A 21,599-nucleotide genomic window follows, 5' to 3' on the forward strand; every position below is an offset into this window, starting at 1 on the left:
TTCCTGACAGCTGTATGTGCACACCTGCACACACATGCCTGTACACGCTCACACCTGTGCATGCATCCCTGCCTGGTGCACACACCTGTGTCACACCCACCTGTGTCACACACAGCTGCCAGGCACGCTCCAAAGCCGGGTCTAACCCATCCTCACCTGCCGTACCAAGTGCTGCCCACCTGGAGGAGCTGCACAGCAGGAGCTGGGGCTGTGACACCTTCCAGAAGGCGCCGGTGGATCATCTCCAGCACCGGTGTTTTGCAAGGAGCCAAAGCGGGATGCTGGGCACAGAGCAAATAGTGCAGAGGGGTGGTGGCATTGCGTGCAAAGCCTGTGCCCCAGGAAAACAAATTCCGTCCCCAGAGCCCTGAGAGTGGGCAGCTGGGGCAAAGATTTGGGTTGCTACCCTTCCCCAGCTGCGTGGGCGAGAGAAGGTGTTCCAGAAAACTGCTGATAGGATCGTTGTGGTATGGGGGACACCAGAAGCCGGCACTTTGGCAGAGGTGTGGGCAAGGGAAAGGTGTGAAGCTCCGAAGAGCTGCTTGTGCCTGAGGCACGGGCAGGTGTTGGTGATGCTCGTCTTCAAAGGGAGCTCCGAGCTGACTTCAGGGCAGGTGTTGTTTGATAGGCACTTCCTGGAGAGAGGTGGGAGTCCCTGTCTCCCCTCCCCGTGTGTCGTGGAGGAGGACATGTGCTCAATCTGGGACTTTTTTAAAAATAAATTTAAAAAAAAAAAAAGGTTGACTGTATAACTGTCAGCCCAACATGTAAGAGTTTTCAGGTGTGGATTCCCTTTTGGTGGGAGGTTTTCTCTTCTTGACACTTTAAAGAAGCCTCGGGAGGTTGTGTCCCCTCCTCCTGCAGAGCTGGCACCTTGTCCTGTTCCCTGCCTGCTGTAGATCCCTCCCTCCCTCTGGATTCTGCTGTCTCCCCAAGGACCCATGGGTTGTACTTATTCCTGGCTGGGCAGGGTATTGTCACCACCATCTGCTTGTGTCCTTGTGAAAAGGATTTCTCACATCACATAAATATTTGGCCTAGTGGGCCAAGTGACCTCAGCCAGCCCTCCCATCATCTCCCCTGAATGCTTTCTAACCTCTATTAGATGTAGTAGAGTATTGAGACATTATTACAATTAAAGAATTGAAGCCAAAAGACAAACACCAAGAATTAAGACAGTAATTTTACAGAAAACTTGATGATTAAACTCGAGGGTGATGGGTAGTGCAGAAGTTTCCACTGGGACAGAAGAAGCTCTGTGGTCACCTGATGAACACGTGGGGACTGCCAGCAAAGAAAGGAGTGATGCAAGAGAGGGCAGCAGGAGCTGGGTGAGAACTCTGGGATGTGTGACACGTTCCTGCTTTCTGGCTAAACACCTACCTGAAGAATGTGCTGGTGGCAGGTGGCCCTGGATGAGGGCAGGGCACAGGGACACTGATTAGGAGCTGTGGCACAACAGCCTTACTGGAGAGGACCTGGGCAGGGTGGCAGGCACCAAACTGGATACAAGCCAACAATGTGCTCTCTCTGCAAGGATGGAGAACCCGGGATGGAGAACAGGAGGGGACAAGGGGCCACCTGGCTGTTGTCACCCCTGCTGTTTGCTGCAAGGGAGGTGACATCTGCATGCTGCATCCAGTTCTGGAATGCCTGGTGAGGGGGATGCCTGTAAAGATGACCCACAGAGGCTGACAAAACACCAGAGACCCTGCAGCAGGAGGTGGATGGGACTGAGTTCATTGGGTCTGGCCATGCAGTGAAGTTCAAGGGGTTCTCCCTGGAGCACCTGGGAATCGCTCTGGCAATGCCCTGCTCCTCAAGTGCTACAGGACTCTTTTGGGTGCAGCCTTCTTCTTGCTCCTTACAGTGCCTCCAAATGAGTGTGACCAGGGTTGCTCTGCCCTTTCCCTGCAGTGTAGACTTCCATGATCTGTTTCCACCTTTCCAGAAGGTGAATGTCTTACTCTGGGGTGCAGTGTGGCTTCAGAACCCAAAAACAGTCACCCTTGACCTCCAAACCTCTAAACTACAAACCCCTGTTCTACTGTGTGTTTACAGAAGTGGGGCAAAGTTACAAATCTAGGTGCATGCCTTGGACACATCTCAAGCCCGTTTCAGACAGAAGGCACCTTTCCCTACTGACCTTTCACCGGAATTTCCAAAGCAAAACAATCTAGGAAGGAAGGGCAGGAGGCAGCCCCAGCCCTGGCACGGGTGATGGAGAGGGATAACTCTCCCTGTTGGCAGGACACTTGTAGGATAAGGCACTGAGGAACTCCTCATACCTCCCTGTAAGGGTGTGAAGAACAAGCTCCATCCCCCACTTCAAAGTGGGGCAGGGAACTGGAAGAGCAAAAGTGAGAAAATTGGGTGGAGACATAGGCAAAGTATGGAGTGCTACTATGGCAACTTGGCTGTGTCCCATCCCTGTGCTATGAGCAACGGGAATCCATCCCAGCCTGACCCAGTACAGATGTTTTCAGTCTGTTGCCTGGGATTTAATCTCCATCTCACATGTGGCATCTTTGTATAACAAGATGCACCAATATTTCTAAACCACAGCTACTGGAAATCCATTTTAGACTTTGATCTTTCCTTGCAATTACTTAATTATGTCTCTTGTAATAAACAAATAAAACCACCATTGAAGTGGGAAGCTGAAAACTTTCTTCAGCAATACCAATTAAATAATTTTATCAATGGAAATCACCTCCGAATGTCCATAGTCACTTGACTCTGCCTAAACAGTATTTAACCGGCCTCCACAAACAAATTCTGGTAACTGCACTTTCTAAACTGTGTTGTTACCTAATGATCTATATGTTTTGTATCCCAGGGTGTTTACACTCACCACCCCACCCTGCAGCCAGCTCAAATAGGGGTGTCTCCAAAGGGATGCAGAGCACTGCTCAGGGACCAGCCAGGGGTGAGGACCCATCCTCTGACACTGCCACGTCTCCATCTCCTCCAGACTGGGCATCTCTGCCCTGCACTGCCCATCCTCTCCAGGGGCTGACATCTCCCCATCTCCTCCTGCAGGAGCTGTGCCACCTCTCAGCTGGGCTGGCTGCCTTCCCTTCTGGACAGGTGAGTGTGGGAAAAGCAAGGGTAGAGCCGGGTCTAAATGTGGCTGTGGATGGCACTAACAACTCGTGGCACTTGCAGCCTGTGCTTGCCTCACAACAAGGGAACAAAATCTGATTTGCTGGCTTGGTTCTAGAGGCTGGTCCAGCCCAGTTTTTCTTGTGGTGCCCAATGTTACAGCTGTTGGAGGCAGCAATCCGCCCAGACCTTTCAGTATCTGTTTGTGATGCCTGCTGCCCATAACTGTGTCCAAAACCTGCTGTTCCCATCTCCCTCCATCCCCTCCTGTGGCAGCTACACATCCAGTGAGGGTTTTTTAAGCTGTGTCAAACCCAGTATCACTCAGGGATGTCTAGATCTGCTGGAAGATTAATCTCTCCCCATTTTGCATACAGATTTGCACTTTAATTGTCCTTCTCTGAATTAAATGTAAACAATTATTGTCTTTTACACCACGATCAAGGAGAAGGGCAAGCAGTTAGAGATTTTCTTTTCATGATTTTATTTCTATTTAGGGAGGGGAGGCAGTGCTGGATCTTATTCATCCTCCCTCTCCCTCCTGGGGAGGTTTGGGCAGTGATGTCAACAAACAGCAGGGTGATGGGACAGAACTCTCCCTCTTGGCCATTCCCTTTCCTGGATGAACTGTTGTCTCACCTCTTACTGGAATTCCTGAAAGTCTGTCCCACCTCCCTGGAAATATCCCTGAGATGTGTTTCCTGAGCCACCCCACGTGCATTAACACTTTTAAATGATCATCCAGACCCCCAGACCGAGTCTGGATCCTGCCTGGGGTGTTTCCCTGCCCTCATCTCTCCTTCCCCTGCTTTCCTGGCACTGATTCTCTGGGTTTGTTGCTCCAGGCACAGCGAGGATGTGGCTGGCTCTAGTTCTGGCATCTGTTTTCCATGGGATGGCATCTGGGGAATGCATCTTCAATTCCCAATTGCCCAAGAATCCAGAAGCAAGGATGAACATTGTAAGTACAATGGAGTTGGAGCAGAGGCAGGAAGTGTCCAGGAAACAGCCAGTATTAAATAATTATACTTAAATATCCCATTCAGGGATTTCCTTGCAGGAAAATGTTATTATTGGCTATTTTCTTGTTGCAGAGTGCAATGATCTCCTTTTGGGGGTACCCCAGTGAGGAGTATGATGTGGTTACAGCAGATGGCTACATCCTTCAGCTCAACAGAATTCCTCATGGGAGAGGAAATTCTGGGTGCCAAGGTAAGGCTGGTGCCATACAAGAAAAATCTCAGAACATCAGGTCTGTAAATCAAAGTTTAGCAAAGAACACAGATTTTCACTTGAGGCTTTGGGAAAAGCCTCCAAGCTTAGGTACTAGAAATAAAAATGTAAATTTAAAGCTTAAAGCAAACACAGGTTAAGTAAAAAAATAATTAACTATAAGGTTTAAAATATATGTAAAAAAAAAAAGTAGTTACAAAAGTAACAAGAAATCTTAAAATAGGTCTGTGTGTCAGAAGAGGATTGGCTGAGAAAAATCACACTGTAATTAAATAAAATTTCTTAACATTAGTTTAATAGCATAAAAATCTCTGTTAGCTGTATTTTATTAGTTAATAAATCCCAAAAAACCCTCATAGCAGAAATATAGTGACTTCTAGCTATAACTCCTAGTTATACTCTGAACACCAGAAACAAGAACTCACATTTTCTGCAAAAAATAAGAAATTTAAACTGCACTTTCTAAACCCATCCTGGTGGCACACCTTGGGTTGTGCCAGAGCCTGGCTCCCAAAATGTGTTCCTGCAGCCATTTGATGGATCAGCAGACTGGTTTGGTACTCCCTCCAGGGGATCCTCTTCTCCTGTGAGGGGTGGTATGGCTGGAAGTTAGATCCATGAAAATTTCATTTTTCCTATCACATCCCCAGCCTCCCCCATGTTTGCTTACAGAGCTCCCCAGGGCAGCCCAGGTTCTGCCAGCACCCCCAGAGATTTTGGGAATACAGACCATGATAATGGTGCAGCTTAGCAAACTTGCTTTTTAAATAAAATCTAGAGCAACACAGACACAAACCTCCACAGATTTTGGCAGCTGTGGGGATAACACTTAATGAACTGTCTCAAAAGGTGACAAACCGCATTATAAACAAAGAGATTCATCACACTGCCTGTCTTGCAGGTGTGAGACCCGTGGCACTCCTGCAGCATGGTCTCCTTGCAGAAGGCAGCAGCTGGCTCACCAACCTGCCCAACAACAGCCTGGGCTTCATCCTGGCAGACGCTGGCTATGATGTTTGGATAGGGAACAGCAGAGGGAACACCTGGTCCAGGAGACACCAGGTCCTGACTACTAAACAGGATGAATTCTGGGCTTTCAGGTAAATGGGTGTCCTGGTTTGAAGGACAGGTGTCTGCCAATAAAGGCAGAAGCTTCTCTTTGAAATGGAGAATGTAAACCCCCTCCCTCCAAATTATTATAATTCTGAAATTAAGGGCTCTCAGGCAAAGATATGGGAATAGGAATAACAGTTCTTTACTAGGAAAATTAAAATAGAAATGCAGTATTACAAAGAACAATCCCAAAACACTGACAGAGTCAGAATCCAAGCTGACACCCCATCAGTCAGTCAGGGTGTTGGCAGCAGTCCCATTCAATGGTGGCTGCATCCTCCTGCAGTGCCAGATGTGGCTCAGCTGGAGTAGTGCTTCTGTAGAAGGTGCAGTTTTCCTCTGAAGGTCCAGGGATGATGTGGAAAGGTCTGGCTTTCCTCTGGAATCCAGTGGGAAAAGGCTGCTCTGATGCTCCAAATCTCAGTTTTTGTCTGGGTAGGAAAGGCTTGGTTCCTCCCCTGGCTGGAGCATCTCCCAGTGGGATGATGTAATTTTATCAGTCATGCAGTGGGACTCAATGGCCCATTAACAGGAGATATCTTCCTGGAGGAAGGATGGGATGTGGAAGAGGTAAAGAACACTGCCCCACCTGGTTTTTTAACAGATGGTGATAGAATACACACTTTTGGTCACATCCTCTATTGCAACACAGGACAATGGGTTTGAGGATCTCAGAAACAGCAGAATTCTGTCAGGATCATGCTGCCCTAGCTTGAACCAGACTGGACTGAAGCTCATCCAACTTATTTTGGGTGAAAACCCCAGATAAGAGCTCAGTAGGATGAGGTTTGTGGGGGACCCCTGCCCTCCCTACTGGTTTTGTGGTTTGCTGGTGATGCCTGTGCACGTGTAGATGCTGCCCCTCTCAGCAGGACATCTGCTCTTCCTCCTGCAGCTTCGATGAGATGGCTAAATACGATCTCCCAGCCATGATCAGCTTTATTGAGCAGAAAACAGGACAGAAACAGCTGTATTATATTGGTCATTCCCAAGGCACCACTATAGGTGAGTGGGTCCTTTTGATGACAGCGTGAGAAGCCTACATCCCTTCTCAGATTTGTAAAATTACTCACTGAAATTAAACTATGTCCATGAGGGTCTTGAAAGACTAAACCTTTTTTTTCTGCTTTTATTTCCTCCCCCACCAGGTTTTATAGCCTTTTCCACTATGCCCCAGCTGGCTCAGAAAATCAAGGTGTTCTTTGCTCTTTCACCTGTGACCACGGTGATGTTTTCTCAGAGCCCGATTAGAAAACTCTCATTCTTTTCTGACTCTGGGCTTAAGGTTGGTCTGCTCTATGTTCTGTACAGCCAAAATGTTTTTCATAGGGATTGTGAAAATTATCTATGGGATATTTCAAGTCATTTACAGAGAGGGGAGCTCTGTGCTCTGTTTTCAGAATGAAGAAAAACACATCTCACTACAGAACCTTTCAGTCCTGTCCTGAATTCACTCCCCAGAGTGTTCTGGCAGAATTAGATCCAAAACACTGATGAATAAAACCGATGCAAAGGCTGGGAATCGAGCCATTTAACACAAGAGCATAATGAATGTAAGAGATCATGCCCATAAGAAACAAGGAACAGAAGCATTTCACAGGGTGCAAGGGAGGCTTCACTATGGGCAACCTTAGGAGGATAAAATAGAAGTTGTAAAGTGGTGGTGCTTTGGGGAAGAGCACGATCAGACTTCCTATTTGATGAGTACATTTGCAATTTTACAGGAGCTGTTTGGCACCAAGGAGTTCCTACCACACACTGCCCTGGGGGAGCTGATCCTCTCTAGGTTCTGTGTCTGCTCAAAAGTCTGCAAGCACCTCTTGGGCATGGTTTTCGGGTTTAACTGGAAGAACACCAACATGGTATGTGGGAATAAATCTGCAGAGGGTCCTTCTGAAGGCCAGAGCCTTGGCAATGGCCTGTTGTGAGGAGCCAGGTGAACCCTGTTGTGAAATGTGCTCGTGTCCTTGCAGAGCCGATTCGATGTGTACGTGGGACACACCCCAGCGGGGTCCTCAGTCCAGAACGTAATCCACTGGCTGCAGGTAAACCTTCCCAGGCTCTTTCCTGTGCCAAACAGAGTGTTACTGATCCCCTGTGGGCAGCCTGCTGTGCTGGTTGCTGCAGCACCAGACACCTTTGCCAGATCTTTGTTGGTTTTGTTCTTGCTCCTACGAAAAAATGCTCAGCAGATTTTTGAGCCGAGTGGCCCCAAAGGAATGGATCTGTCAAAAGAATGGAGTTGAGGACTCTGCATCCACAGCAGGCACATTCCAGGGGACTTTCCTCAAGCCAGCTCCACTCCTGCCCTGCCATTAGTGGTCAGATTGTGGCAGAGGTGCATCTGGACAGCAGCCAATTAAATTATCGATAAAACTGATTATTTCTTCTTCTTCCCCTTGTGGGCATGAGAACAGTCACCACCAGAGCCCTTTAACACTGCAATTGTGTTCTGCTGCACTCCTTTCCTCTTCCCCAAGCTAAAAATTTGCACATTTTTTGGCAGATTGCAGGTTCAGTCCATGAACTTTCTCTGAGGTGTGTGCCACAGGCACAGCTTCTTTCCTGTGTGGAATTCCCACTCAGGGACCCCAGAAGAACTTTGTGGGGTTTGTAGCAAGAGCACACACTCCATTTTCTGAAGTGCTGCTGCCCAGTGGAGGGATCAAGCCACAGCCATCTTGACCTTGCATTCTGTCCTGCTCCAGTTAGACAAGAAATATTCAGAGGTTCCTTCCATCTTGATTGTGCCATTTCAGGCCAATTCTCCAGCCCACAAGGAATATTTAGAGTTCTAAACCCCTTTGCCAGAACATTTTTAATTTCCTCCCATTCTGGTGTTATCCACAAACACTGGAAACATAATCTCTGTCCGTTTGTCCAAAATCATGACAATAATTACTTGTGCTGGCCCTAGGGCCAGACCTGTGAGACTCACTTGAAGAATCCTGCCAGTTCAGAGATGAAAACTAACTTTTGAGGTTTGACTTCTGAGCCTTGACTGCAGCCCCACAGAGGTGTGATTTCACTTAGACCACTGCATGTCTGAATTTGCTGCAGGGAGTCCATGGTGGGGCACTGAGAGCTTTTGATGGGGGGCACGTGTACAACAGCCTTCACTACAGACAGGTGAGGTTCTTCCAATGGCCTTCCCTTCCCCTGTTCTCTCTCCTCTCAATGTATTCCTCTCTTCCCAAACTGGAAGTCAGGATCTCTGCTTGGAACAACAGCATTTTCCATTCTCAGCTCAGCTTTGCAAATGGAGTAAAACACTTTAAATTAGATGCTTTCTAATTTCCATAGAACAAGGGGATAAGGTCTCAAGCTACACCAGGTTGAATATTAGGAAAAAATGTCCTTTCTGAAATAGTGGTTAAGCCTTGGAACAGGAAAAAAAAAAATCTTTCTTCCTTAAACAACAGCAAAAAATTGTTCAGAAAGCAGCGTGCCTCTTAATTGGATTGTTGCTGACAAATCACCTCATGGCAAGTCTTCAGGGTGTGGAGCTGAAACAACCCTCCAGAAACGTTTTAATTTCAAAAATTTGCTTCCAAACACCTCCCTGCTGTCACTGGGCTGAAGGCAGTGCTGGTGGAGTCACCACAAACTCCTGCAGGGCTGGCTGGCAGGGACCTGTGGAGGTGCCCAGTCTGGCATTAAATCATATCTATAATATATGTTATGAAATGATGCTATACAATCAAATATACAGCCAAAGTTCTGCCTCCTTCTGTAGTATCAGAACCAGAATTTCTAGCAGGCCAGAACAAATTTGCTGATTAGTTTTAATTAAATTAACTAGCTAAGTTATAGAATGTGAGGCTATGTGAGGCTATGAAGTCCCTCTTTCTAGAAGAAAGAAGCTCCAGTTTTTATTTCCCTCCATTCCCAGAAATAGGCAATTCCTCTAGCAGGGTGCACCCCAGCAACATCCCTCCCCTGTTTGTGAAGCACTTTTCCCTCTCCTCAGAGCGGGGCTCCGTTCTACGACGTGAGGGGCATGGAGGTGCCCACGGCCATCTGGAACGCGGGGCAGGACTGCCTGGCTGACCCCAGGGACACTGCCCTCCTCCTGCCCCAGGTCAGGAACCTGGTGCACCACAAGCTGGTGCCCCACTGGAACCACCTGGATTTCGTGCTGGGCCTGGATGCCACTGAGGTTTTGTACCGGGAAATCCTTGACATCATGAAGAAGCATCCCTAAAGATTTTTTTTTTTTCCCCTGATTTTTCGTATAAGATTAGTGCTGTCTCTAGAGGATTTTGAAATTTCTCTCTATCTGGACCACCTGAATATAGTTCATTAAAGTGTTCTGCTTTTAACTGGAGCAGTGGCAGGGTGGGGAGAGGAAACTTCATGCTATTCCTGGCTGGCACTGCATTGCCTCTCTTTTTCCACTTTCTTTCCTTGTTTTTCCTTTTTTGTGTGTGTGTGTGTCTTCATCAGTGACACAAAGATCATTGTTGCTGTCTCAGGTCTGGCACTGTAATGCTTAAAACCATCAAAGTGGATGAAAAAGAAATTCAACAGATTTGTGGTGAAAACCACCATAATTAGGATCCCAGAATGTTTTGGGTGTGAAGGGACTTTAAAGCTCATCTACCTTCCACTGTCCCAGGCTGCTCCAAGCCCCAATGTCCAGCCTGGCCTTGGACACTTCCAGGGATCCAGGGGCAGCCACAGCTGCTCTGGGCACCCTGTGCCAGGGCCTGCCCACCCTCCCAGGAACAATTCCTTCCCAATATCCCATCTATCCCTGGCAGTGGGAAGCCATTTCCCCTTGTCCTGTCTCCCCAAGCCCTTGTAAATAGTTTCTTCCCAGCTTTCTCCCTTCAGGTACTGGAAGAACATCTCCCTAGAGAAAAGACAGTCATAGTGGTTTTGAATTCAATAAAAATTGTCATTAATCACATTTTTAATGTGGCTGGGTTTGGGCATTTTTTTTCCTTTCAGTGACTGAGAGGTGAGAAATGAATAAATCCTGAAGAGAAATTACAAGTCTGACAGTCCAGCATGTGACTCTTGTGCAGAATGTGTAAAATCCAAATAAAAGGGGCTTAGGGTATTCAAAGTGCATATATCTTAGGGTTTATCTGAGAGGTTTTGGTAATAGATTGAGTTGTGATCACAGAGGTGCTGTGATGGCTTGATGATTATTTTCTTTAGCCTAAAGGAGAGGCAGTTGTTTTACAGCAACAAAATATTTGGCTGCTTCTGCCAGTCAAAATCCTGAGGCTTTTCAGAAAATCTCAATAAAAGTATCAATGGTGCAACCACCAGAAGAATCAGCTTCTTTCAGGGTGGGAGAATCCAGCTGTGAGGCAAAGCAATATTTGGAGAAATTACTCAAAATCATACAGTGGAGTACAGTCAGAATTTCAGTCTGTTGCGCTTCCTTTAAAATTTCCTGGAAGATCTGTATCACCCTCAAAAGCAGAGCAGATCAGTCAGAAGCCTGGGGGATGCCAGAAAATAAATCTGGGGCAAAGCAGCCATTCCAAGCCTTGCTGTGGGTGATTTTTTGCTAACAGAATTCCTGGATATAATTTGCTTGGCAGAAGTGAAGGGCAGAGATTCCTCCCTGGTGCAGGGTGTCCTTGTGCTGGCCTTGCTCACCACCTTTGGGGAGAAGCTTCCCAGGGGGACTCTGAGCAAAGCCAGCAGCTGTGACACAGCCATGACGTGTTTGTTCCCCTGCTGCTTCCCTCATCATCCTGTCCTCAGCCTTTCTCCTCTGAAGGGCAAAGCCAGCAAGCAAAATGAAAGTTTAATGGCATTTATTTATGAAAAGAAGCTTGCACTCATTGCACTTTCCTGGCATGTCACGAAGCCACGTTGGTTGCAGTAAATAATCCATTATTTAGTTCTTTTTTTACCCATTTTCTTCCTAAGTATGTGGCTTCTGCCTCATTCCAAGAAGATTTCTGTAAAATTGTCTTTTTAGGTAATGCTCTTCACCTAATCTATTTATTCAGTTTGTTCAAGATGGTCCATTTCCAGTAAATACTCTTCTCTCTACTAAGAAAATTGCTTGTAAATTTTATCGGGTGATCAGATTATCGGATTTGGATATTGTTTGCTTTTCTGTCTTTAAGAGATTCTCTAAGCATCTTTCTGTAGTACAAATTCTTGCTTAAGTTAATCCTGTTTAAACACATCTCCCCCTTTTATTTTTTTTTCTTTTTTAAGTCTCTTTCCAGTTTCTTTCCAGCAGAAACAATTTGCCCAAAGCCCAAAAAACCCCCAAATTTAAAAATTCAGCTTCACTTGGTATTTTGCCATGGGGGCAAAAGGGCTTTTCCTTGATTGCTTTGTCTTCTTTTGCTGTGCCTAAATATTTCCTTTCCCCTTCAAAACCCTGAAACAAAGCTGTGACCCAAATCCTGGCTGAAATGAAACTAAATCAGCTGCCAGCAGCTGGAGACATTTGCAGATGAGAGTCGAGGCACATGGCAGGACCCAGAAGGTGTAGAAATAAATGAGTAAAGACCCCCCAAATTGTCCCCTGTGGTCAGGAGGATACAGAGGGGAGACCCCAGGGTCTTTTGGGCTCCTGGGGGAGCAAGCCAGGTTTGGTGTGGTACCAATGACAGCCAAACCTGCTGGCCCTTGGCTGCTGAGCTTCTCTGATTTGAGCAGGCTGATTCTTTTGTGAGAGGATTGGGAAGCAATATAAAATAGTGGTCAGGACTCCAGGTCCTCAGAGTTTTGTGGGTGGAATAACAGAAGCCTGGCTTTCACTTGGAAAAGGTCCTTGAAGTGTTTTGTTTGAAGGTGCAGCCTTAAACACAGACATGATCCACCCTCATCAGCCCCAGCACTGCGTTGCAAATCCCTGGCAGCAGCTTCCAACCCAGTGTGCCAATCCCTTACTATTAAGCAATCTATTGACAGGCTGACTTCCATGTGGATCCTTCTCTTTTCCCTCTTCAGCTTCGTGCAGAGACCCCAGTGTGGCTGGTGCTGGTGCTGGTGCTGGTGCTGGTGCTGGTGCTGGCACCAGCTGCCTTCCCTACGAGGATCGATGCTTTGAGCCCAGCTGTGCAGCCCCACAAGCTGCTCAGCTGACGTCAGACTGGGTTAGAGAGCAATGCTTTATCCTTTAAACATATTTATCTCACTATTAAAAGGCGGGGGATGCAGAGGTTGCAAATTAATCCTACTGAGGTTTAATCCACCCAGACCGTCAGCATTTTTATTTTCTTTGGATTGAAGGTCCTAAAACCTTCTGCTGTGGGTGTCTTCTGCCACGTGCAGGGACTTGCAGGCAGAATCCTGCCCAGCTCTACAAACAGCTGATGGCCAGCACATGTAACACATAAATAAATAAAAATGTCATAAATAAAATGCAATAAACAGAATAAATGAATCCCATGTAATAAATAGATGGGGCTGCTAGGCTGAGGATGAGCATCCCACCACACCTCATCAGGGAGTTGGGAGATGTTGGTGTCTGTTCCTTGAGCTGCTGTTTCTCATCATCCACCTGGTCAGGTTTTCACTCTGAGTTTTTTCTCCAGAGCTCTGGAGTTGCTGACAAGATAGCAACAGCTCAGTTCTGGTCGCTGGGTCACACCAAGGATGCCCTGTTGATGCAGATGATCCTCCTGGTGCTAACTTCTGGCTATACTCTGTCATTCCCATCCCAGGCAAGGTGAAAGGCACATGCAGAGCACTCATCCATCCTGATGCTGGCTGCTCTTCTCCTACAAGCTGGCAGATGAATGGTGATTCATTTGGTGATTGCAGGGGTTTTCTCTGAGTAGCCCTGCTGATAAGGTGGAATCCAGAAAGTGAGATGCTCAGCCTTGCCAGATGTCCCCAGAACCTGAAACTAAATCATGGCACTAGCAATTCCTGCCCTGTTTAATGCAGCACAAGAAAAATATTGTAGCTTTTATTCCAGAGAGTCAGTTACAAGTTAACCCCTCCAGGGTAAACAGAGTGGCTGAAATTTATTCCTCTAGTCCTGACTTTCTTTTTCATTTCAACAGTAAGGAGCTAAACAGGATGAGCAAGAAAAGTTTGGCAAGAAACCATGTGATCGGAGAGGGATAGCTAGGTGGATTGGTGAGGTGAGAAAGGGCTCAGCCTTGCACATTTCATCACCAACAAATCACCAGTTTTTGAACTTCCCTCTGCGCAGTGAGGAGGATCTGGTGAGGAGAATCTCCTACTTCTCTGCCCTTTGTCAGCTGTGCCCAGCTCAGAGCCCCCTGGGCCAGATGTGGCCTCTTTCCACTTTCTGAGGTTACTTTCCTCCCCTCCTGTGCCTAAACCCACAAAGCACATCAGGTGCCTGATTCCTGGAGTAAAACCTCACTCCTGGATTGCTCTGAGCCTGCAAAAGCTGAAAGAATACCCAAACACAGCAGATCTCCTGCAAACCCAACAAGCCCAGCAAGCCAAGGGCTGGAGTTTGGCTGTGATGCAAGACTTTATTGCAATCTCTACAGACACAGAGGGCAGGCAGAAATCACAGCATTGCATTTAAAAGCATTAAATCAGCGTGGAACAGGGGGACAAGAGACATTTTTAAGGAGGGAATCCCTTACATAAATGCTGAGCCCCAAAGCACATGGGAACAGGTGGCTCCTCCATCCTGGGGCAGCACATGAATGGGTTCATGGATGGATTCATGGATGGGTTCATGGATGGATTCATGGATGGGTTCACAGATGGATTCATGGATGGGTTCATGGATGGATTCATGGATGGATTCATGGATGGGTTCATGGATGGCTTCATGGATGGATTCATGGATGGATTCATGGATGGATTCATGGATAAACTTATGGATGGATTCACAGATGGGTTCACAGATAGATGCATGGATGGATTAATGGATGAATTCACAGATGGATTCATAGATGGATTCATAGATGGATTCATGGATGGGTTCATGGATGGATTCATGGATGGATTCATGGATGGATTCATGGGTGGATTCATGGATTCTCCTGCATCAGGGCCACTATCCTCCTGTACATGCGCTGCGGGGCGTTCAGGCCCCAGTGGTGGTCGAAGTGGTTCCAGTCAGGGAATTCCTCGTGGTGCACAACATTGGTGAGGTGGGACAGCAAATGCTGAGTCTCCAAAGGGGGGTTGACCCAGTCGTGTCCCCCGCTCCACACGGCCACCGGCACCTTCATGGCCTTGATCCGGTAAGAGGGCGGCGTTAGCTGGGAAGGGGAAAGGCACTCCTGTTATCTGAGGGCTCTGGTGGGTGGGGTGTGATCCCCAATCCTGATCCCAGCCAGACCCATCCCCTTCACCTGCTTGTACTTCTCGATGTTTCTCAGTCCATAGTCAAACTGCCTGAACTTCCCAGTTTTTGCAGTCTGGAAGGCAGAGGGAAAGGGTGATACCCTGGGTCAGCCTGGATTTTGAGACACATTGGTGCAGCAGCTTAAAAATCCCTTTTATCTCTTGGCTTTGATTCTACCGCCTTTACCTGTTTCCAGCGTGAATGAAGCAGCATGTGAAAATACCACATTTGCAGATTAAAAGAAAGAAAAGTTAAAGTAGTTATAAAATCAGAGTCTCTACCTGTCCCCAGTGCAGAAGATTTTTTACCGATGTATAGTCTGGAAAATGAGATATGTACACATCCAGTCGGCTCTAAAGGGGGAAAAAAAGTATTTTCTTAGTTAGTTGGGAAGGATGAAAATCCATCTAGGCAAAACATCCTCAAACATTTTGTCTTATAACTGTGATATAAAAGTCATATGCTCTTTATTCTTTAGCAGCTTTATTCTTCTCAGAGCTAGAAGCAGCTTTCAAAGGCAAGCCACTTAATCAATATCTAAAAATGGAAATACAAGTGGTCCAGTCATTCTTAGGTTATTTTCTTCTGTAAACTTGTTGTCTGTCAGCCAAAAATGAGGCAAGAGTTTCCTTTCCCTAAGAGACAAGACCACAAGTGATTCTCTCTTACCAAAGACTCCATTAGGTTTAACACCCTAACACCACTGCAGAAAACCCCAAACAACTACTGCCTTTCACACCTTATTTTGGGGGTTTATACTCATTGTTGTGTCTTAACAATCTCCAGGTGTCTAGGAAAACCAGAGAGAGCAGGATGGAGATCCTGGTGCACCCACCTTGTTCAAGTTGTCCCTGTCAAACCCTCCGATGAGGAAGATACTGTCGGTACACACTTCACTTGCCAGCAGCTTGCTGCATGTCTCAACCAGCACCTCCTTCTCATTCCTGGGCACCAGAACCAGCTCTCTGGTTCCAAACAGTTCCTGCAAAAGCACAAGGAAATGTTAGGAATGGTGCTAGGGGCTCCAACGCCCGCCGCGGGTGAAGAATCAGTGCACAGTGGCAATTCAGGGGGCAGGAATTGCCAAAAGTCCCTGGATTTTGGGAGTAACAGCCCACAAACACCCCCTGTACCTTGAGCAGCAGGTCTGGTAGAAAGGCTAGCTTTAACACAGGGCCCTTGGCATGGCGGAAGGTGTACACAGGAGCCAGGGCAAAGAAGAGTTTGATTTTCTCAGCCAGATGCGGAAAGCTGGAAAACGCTATGAAACCTGAAAAGCAGCATCAGATAACAACACGAACATCAGCTCACCCCAAACCCTGTGTTTAAGGTGCAAGTTTTGAACAGAAAATGGTCCTGGATGCCAGCACAGTCTGGGATAGATGGGCAGGCCGTGGTGAACCCCTTCCATACAGGAAGACAGGCAGGGACAGCAACCAGAGCAGTCCTGCTCCCAGCAGTGTCCAGTTTGGGATGGACATTGATGCCTCTTTCCCATGGCAACCCCATGTCCTGCTCGTGATGCCTTAAGTTTTAGCTTTCATATTTTCCAGATTCTGTACTGCATTGGTGTGTAACTCTCAACTTCATACAAAATGTTAGCAAGTTCTCCTCACAGTTTAGTTAGACAAAACAATCATTTTCTAGCCTGAGAACCAAGGACACCGCTGCAGCTTCAGGCCCAAAAAGTGTAAACAACAGTGAATTGCGGAGAGCAACCTGGGAGGATGGGACTGCATAACCCAAAGCTGTGATTGGACAATTAACGCCCAAATGCACAAAAACATGAAAGTGTGTAAACTCATGGGTCCATCTTGTGTAGAGCCACAGCCAGGCTCTTGTGCTGCCCAAGGTGAATCCCTTGAAGTCCTTTTTAATAAATACCTACTTTATTCCTTTAACACTGTCTATCCTGTCACAGGCATCACTCCCACCCACCACCCTCTCCCCCTCCTCACTCACCCAGGGAGCTTCCCTGAGCGTGGCCCACGTAGAACAGCTTCTCCTGCTCAGTTTGCATCAGGATGAAGCCCACCATGGCCGGGAGGTCGTACACGGCCATCTCGTGGAAGCTGCACGGCAAAGGGAGAGCCTGGAGGAGATTCCTGCCTCCCAACCTCCCACAGAACCAGGGGCTCAGCGCTGACACCCTGCACCCCGTCCTTGGGGGCCCCCTGACCTGAAATCCCAGAACTCCTCAGAGCTGATGGACAGGCTGCGGTGCCGGCGGGACCAGCTGTTGCCCCGGTTGTTCCCGATCCAGACGTCGTATCCTGCATCCGCCAGGATGAAGGCCAGGCTGCTGTCAGGGAAATTGTCCACCCAGTCACCACCATCCAGGCAAAAACCATGCACTATCAGCACGGGGGTCCTGGGTCCTGAAAGAGGATAGAGTAGGTAGTTGACAGAAGAATTCACCTTTTCCATATGGAAATAAAACACCACTGAACATCTTGACAATGTTTTCTGCAGGCTGCACATTAAACATTTCTTTATTCATTATATCTGTGGTTATGATAGTGCTTTTTTGTGTTTGGGGGGCTTCTGCTATCCCAGGCCCTGAGCCTGGACCTTGAGTTTGCTGCAGAGAAAGAGCTACTGAAGCTTTGCTGGGTCACACTGCCCCATCTCAGGTGCAGCAGCGCACAGTGCTGAGCTCCTGAATCCCCAGGGACAGCTCAAGTCATCCAGAAAGAAACTCCTCATCCCTCTTCCAGCTGCCCAGGTATTCCCACTGTTTCTTCTCACATCTAGGCAGGGGCCAGGGTCACAGCTGGTGGCCCCCTGGGTGGGGCTGAGCCCACCTGAGAGCCCAGCATCCTCCTTGCCGTGGGGAATCCGGTTGAGGCTCAGGAAGTAGCCGTCCTCTGTCATCACCTCGTACTCCTCACTGGGATACCCGTGGAAAAGGATCTTCTCGCTCTGCAGGGACAATGGTGCAAGGGCAGAGGGTGACCCAGTGCCCTGTGCCTGCCTCAGCCTCACCCACTCCTGCCAGTCAAAGAAATTAGAGGGAGAGCAAGGAGAGGCCAAGCTCAAGCTGAGGGCATGAAGTGAGTGACAGCAAAGCAAATATGGGAGATTTTTGATGCCCCAAGCCCCCAAAAGAGGCCTGGTGCAGGTGCAGGGAAGGGGTGAGCCAAGCTGGTCCCTTGGGAAGGACTTTGGGCATACTGGAAGTGCAGTGCCCCTCCAGCACTTACTATGTTCATGAATGTCTCAGGGTTGTAGAACACTTCAGCACCTGGGATGGCATCTTCCAGCCCCTGGGCCAGGCCCAGGGCCACCAGCAGCAGCCACATCTTACCTGTCTGCAGCACCTGGGGGATAATGGGGCTGGATGAGCAGGGCTGTGGGTGCTCCAGGGGCACATGGAACACTGTGCTGCCCTAGCAGTGTGGCAGCACAGTCAAAGCCTGATGCTGCCACAGGGAGCAAGTGTCTACAACCCCTTGTGCAGTTTGGAACCCACCCCAAGCCTCTCTTGCTGAGCATTCTCATCCAGCCCAGCTGTAATTGCAGCATGGGACAAGTAGCTTCCCATCGCCCCCTGCCTGGGAAAAGTATCAGGATGCCTTCAGGGAAATCTTTTCAGGGGAAGAATCCTCCCCCAGACAGGAGGGGTCATGTCAGAGCTCCATCCTGCAAAAGCTTCCCTGCTCCATCCCTGCCTTGGATGCTCCTTGCCAGGTGCTCCTGGATTGCCCTGCCACCCACAGCAGCCAGCCCAAGGCATTCAGACTCAAGGGCAGATCCAGCAAAGTCCATTTCCCTGATGATCCTGCTGGAGAAGTTAAGATGGCTGTCTGCCTCTCAAAGTGTATTTTCCCAGTAGTCTTATTGCATGGAAAGCTTTTCTGGGCTGCTCAGGAAAATGGCAACATCCACCTGTTGCAAAGCACCGTGTGATCACAGTCACCGTGTGACCACAGCAAAAACTCCCTCTCACACTGGAAAACAAAGTACCAACTCAAGCCCTGCTCTGTGCTCAAGCCCACCACCACCACCCCAGTGCATCTCCACATGCAGGTGAGAAGAGATGTCCTGGGATTAAACTGCCGTGATGGATGATGAAAGAGAGGTCAGATTGCTCTTTGATCCCATGGACAAACCCCACTGCTAAACCTGATCTCCCTTTGTCCTGCCCAGCTGCCCAACACCACTGGCCACAGCTGCAGGCTGGACTCAGTGCAAATCACCATTTTCAGGTGCTTTTAGTCCTGCAGCCCCTCAGCCTGGGTGTGGAATGAAGATAGAAAGGACAGCAGGAGGGCAGGAGCTGCAGCGGCTGGCTCCTCACCCAGCTGTACAAAGACATAGGCAAGACATTGCAGGCCATGCCTGGGGACATCAGAGACTGACCAATTGCTGAAATAACCCCTGTGGGTGACAAGGGATGGGTAACAGGCCTGCTCAGGAATCAGGAGATGCCAGATAGAAAGAACAATGTGATCCTCAGTGCTGTTTTCTTGTTGCTAAACCCACAGGAGTTTCACACCAATTGCATCCTCTGGTTGAGCTTGTCACTTAGGAAAGAGCTTCTTTTCCTTGGGGCTACATCCCCTGACCAGAGAGGAGTCAAATACCTGCCAAATTCTGCCCCTATGGTCCATCTCCCTTAGATCTGCACCCAACCCACATGCAAGGAGACCCTCCACTGCTCCATGGCCACACACAGGCCTGTGGTTTCTGTGGTTCCTGCACATTTCATGGTGAGAGCTTCCTCATCTCAACACCCTTCTCCCAGCTCCTGAGGTGTGGCACTGAGCTCTCCCACATGCTGAAGGTCACCTCCATGCCCAAGGCTCTGCTGCCCAGCCCAGTGTCACCCAGATGTTACAGTGGCACACCATGGTGGCCATGAGCAGTGACAATCTGTGCCACAAAGCCCACGGGTGTCAGAGAGAGCACTGGCAGGCAGCGCTCAGCAGTGACAGAAGCACCTTCTCCTGGTATCCCAAGATGTGGCAGATAGGGAAACATTACTCCCCTTGCATTCCTGTGGCATTCAGCAAGCACAAAAACATTCCTGGGCTGGGGTGTGAAAACAGGGTAGGAGCACAGAAAGAAGAGTGAAAATGGCAGTCCCCACTTCCTGCACCCAGTCTTGAGGGTCACACAGGTCATCAGAGTTGTGTCCATCTCCAGGTGACCAGCACACTCCAGAGCATTTCCTGGAGGAGGAGAGGCCAGCCCAGTGCCTCCAGTGCCAGCTCCTCCAGCCCTGACAGACAACACATCCCACCATTCAACCCAAACTGCACTCACCTGTGAGTCCCTGGGCATGGGCAACCAGGGTGGAGGAGAGCAGAGGTGGTTCCTGCTCATCCTCAAAGCTGCTGGGGGAACAGAGGGAACCAATCCTCTTGGCTTATAAAGACACCCAGAGAGGCTGGGACTTGTCCATCAACACCTGGAAAGCCAGTCCCTCCCCAGCCACAATGCCCAGTGATTCAGACACTGCATCCCAAACCCCAGCTCAGCAGCAAAGAGCCACATCCCAAAGTTTGGGACACACAGGTCTTGTGGTGGCCTCCAGCTGGGAGCTGCATTTTTGGCATTCCTTGGCAGAGGGAATCCATCTGCTTTGCCTGTGCCCTGGGGTTGCCAGACAGGTCACTGGCTGCTCATCCTTGCTTTCCATGTGCAGGTACCTGTTGGTAACGTGTCAGCTCTGCATGGCAGCATCAGGCCCAGGGACAGGGCTCAGGGACCATGCCTGAGTTGAAAAGAAAGGGGAAAATCTCACCCAGTAAAGGAGGAAGACACCACTTGCATGTGACACTGACTGAATTTTGTCAGGGTGGACATGCTGGAAGTGGAAATCCAAAGGGTGCAAAGCAAATCTGTGGGCAGGGGTGACAGTCAGCTCTCCATGATGGCTCTGAGTCCATGGGCCCCTTTAACCACATTTTCCAGCCCCATCACCTCTCCTCCTGCCAGGAGAGCAGTGGTGGTGGGAAAGCACCTTTGGGGTCTCCATCTCCATCCCAGCTTTCTGCTCACCCTGATTTGGGTTGGTATATCACTGCTGAGCAAAGTATTTCCTCTGTCGGTGTAAAATACCTCTGGCTTGGATAGACACATGTTTGTTGTGGTTTTCACCAGCAGAATTATTGCTTGGGCTTTTCCCTGGATTTAAATGCTGGCATGAAAGAGCAGGATGAGGCACTTTGCAAGAGCTCTATTTAATTATGGGGCCTTTGGTGCTGTTCCCCACACCAGCTAAGGTCCTGGAGGAAGGAAGCTGGTCTGGTAAGAGCTACAGAGAGGTGACAAAATGCTGGGTTTGGAGTTCCCTGCCCTGACTGACCATTTAGGCAGCACCAGACATAGACCTGACAAGGCAAAGTTGGGCATTCCTTCGAGAAAAGAGAGCAAAAACCATGCTAAGAAGTGCCAGAGAACAAAGCAGGCTCAATCTTCAAGCTGACCTAGGGACAGCGTCCACCAGCAGAAACCACGAGAGTCTTCTCCCTCAGTTACCCTACTACTACAGCTTGGGAATTTAACACTATCCTAGTGACCTCCCAAGGTCACCTGCTCCTTCCCATCACCCTGGAGCCCAGTGACTGGGGGGATGCTCCCCCAAACTTGCCTCTCCCTAGCCCAGCTCACGACCTTCAGGCTCCCTGCAGTGCTCACAGCGTCCCCAGTGTTCCCTGCTGCCACCAGAGCAGGGACAGGCACTGCTGAGATGCACAGGGCTCTGTAGACAAAACACAGACCTTCTCCTTCTCCCCAGAATGCCCCAGGGGCAGCAAAGCCAGATCCCACCAGGATGTGGGCAGGGATGTTCCCCACATTGGGCTGCAGGGGTTAGGCCAGGCCTGCCTTTGGTCCCTGTGTCCTCACAAGCAGCTTCTGTCCTCCAGGCTCA

The 21,599-nt window shown here is 48.8% G+C and overlaps 2 protein-coding genes across 2 annotated transcripts; one reads left to right on the forward strand and one right to left on the reverse strand.

Moving 5' to 3' along the window:
• The first annotated feature begins 3,861 nt into the window (after positions 1 to 3,861).
• Positions 3,862 to 10,720, forward strand: LOC306805135 (lipase member K-like). Its single transcript, XM_079312548.1, has 11 exons — positions 3,862 to 4,066; positions 4,200 to 4,317; positions 5,240 to 5,438; positions 6,347 to 6,456; positions 6,600 to 6,736; positions 7,176 to 7,313; positions 7,425 to 7,496; positions 8,512 to 8,580; positions 9,422 to 9,985; positions 10,322 to 10,371; positions 10,441 to 10,720. The coding sequence occupies exons 1-9, from the start codon at positions 3,962 to 3,964 to the stop codon at positions 9,653 to 9,655; spliced, it is 1,182 nt and encodes a 393-aa protein (XP_079168674.1). The 5' UTR covers positions 3,862 to 3,961; the 3' UTR covers positions 9,656 to 9,985; positions 10,322 to 10,371; positions 10,441 to 10,720.
• A 3,562-nt stretch (positions 10,721 to 14,282) lies between these two features.
• LOC306805132 (lipase member M-like) lies at positions 14,283 to 18,036 on the reverse strand. Its single transcript, XM_079312540.1, has 9 exons — positions 17,923 to 18,036; positions 17,524 to 17,641; positions 16,899 to 17,097; positions 16,682 to 16,791; positions 15,853 to 15,989; positions 15,555 to 15,701; positions 15,001 to 15,072; positions 14,727 to 14,792; positions 14,283 to 14,633 (listed from the first exon to the last, which is right to left on the reverse strand). Exons 1-9 carry the CDS (start codon positions 18,019 to 18,021, stop codon positions 14,400 to 14,402), a joined length of 1,182 nt encoding a protein of 393 aa, XP_079168666.1. The 5' UTR covers positions 18,022 to 18,036; the 3' UTR covers positions 14,283 to 14,399.
• Positions 18,037 to 21,599: the final 3,563 nt, after the last annotated feature.

This window comes from Erithacus rubecula (assembly GCF_903797595.1).
Source record: "Erithacus rubecula genome assembly, chromosome: 9".
Classification (NCBI taxonomy): Eukaryota; Metazoa; Chordata; class Aves; order Passeriformes; family Muscicapidae; genus Erithacus; species Erithacus rubecula.

What these genes read in the sequence shown, in the direction of transcription:
- LOC306805132 (XM_079312540.1), bottom strand. Translation starts at nt 18,021, where the DNA reads ATGTGGCTGCTGCTGGTGGCCCTGGGCCTGGCCCAGGGGCTGGAAGAT. An exon ending in CGCTCAGGGAAGCTCCCTGG is followed by an intron (nt 15,990 to 16,681) that starts GTGAGTGAGGAG and finishes GCTGCTTTTCAG; the next exon opens with GTTTCATAGCGTTTTCCAGC. An exon ending in ACAGGGACAACTTGAACAAG is followed by an intron (nt 15,073 to 15,554) that starts GTGGGTGCACCA and finishes TTCCCCCTTTAG; the next exon opens with AGCCGACTGGATGTGTACAT.
- LOC306805135 (XM_079312548.1), top strand. Translation starts at nt 3,962, where the DNA reads ATGTGGCTGGCTCTAGTTCTGGCATCTGTTTTCCATGGGATGGCATCT. An exon ending in AGGAAATTCTGGGTGCCAAG is followed by an intron (nt 4,318 to 5,239) that starts GTAAGGCTGGTG and finishes CCTGTCTTGCAG; the next exon opens with GTGTGAGACCCGTGGCACTC. An exon ending in ACAGCCTTCACTACAGACAG is followed by an intron (nt 8,581 to 9,421) that starts GTGAGGTTCTTC and finishes CCCTCTCCTCAG; the next exon opens with AGCGGGGCTCCGTTCTACGA.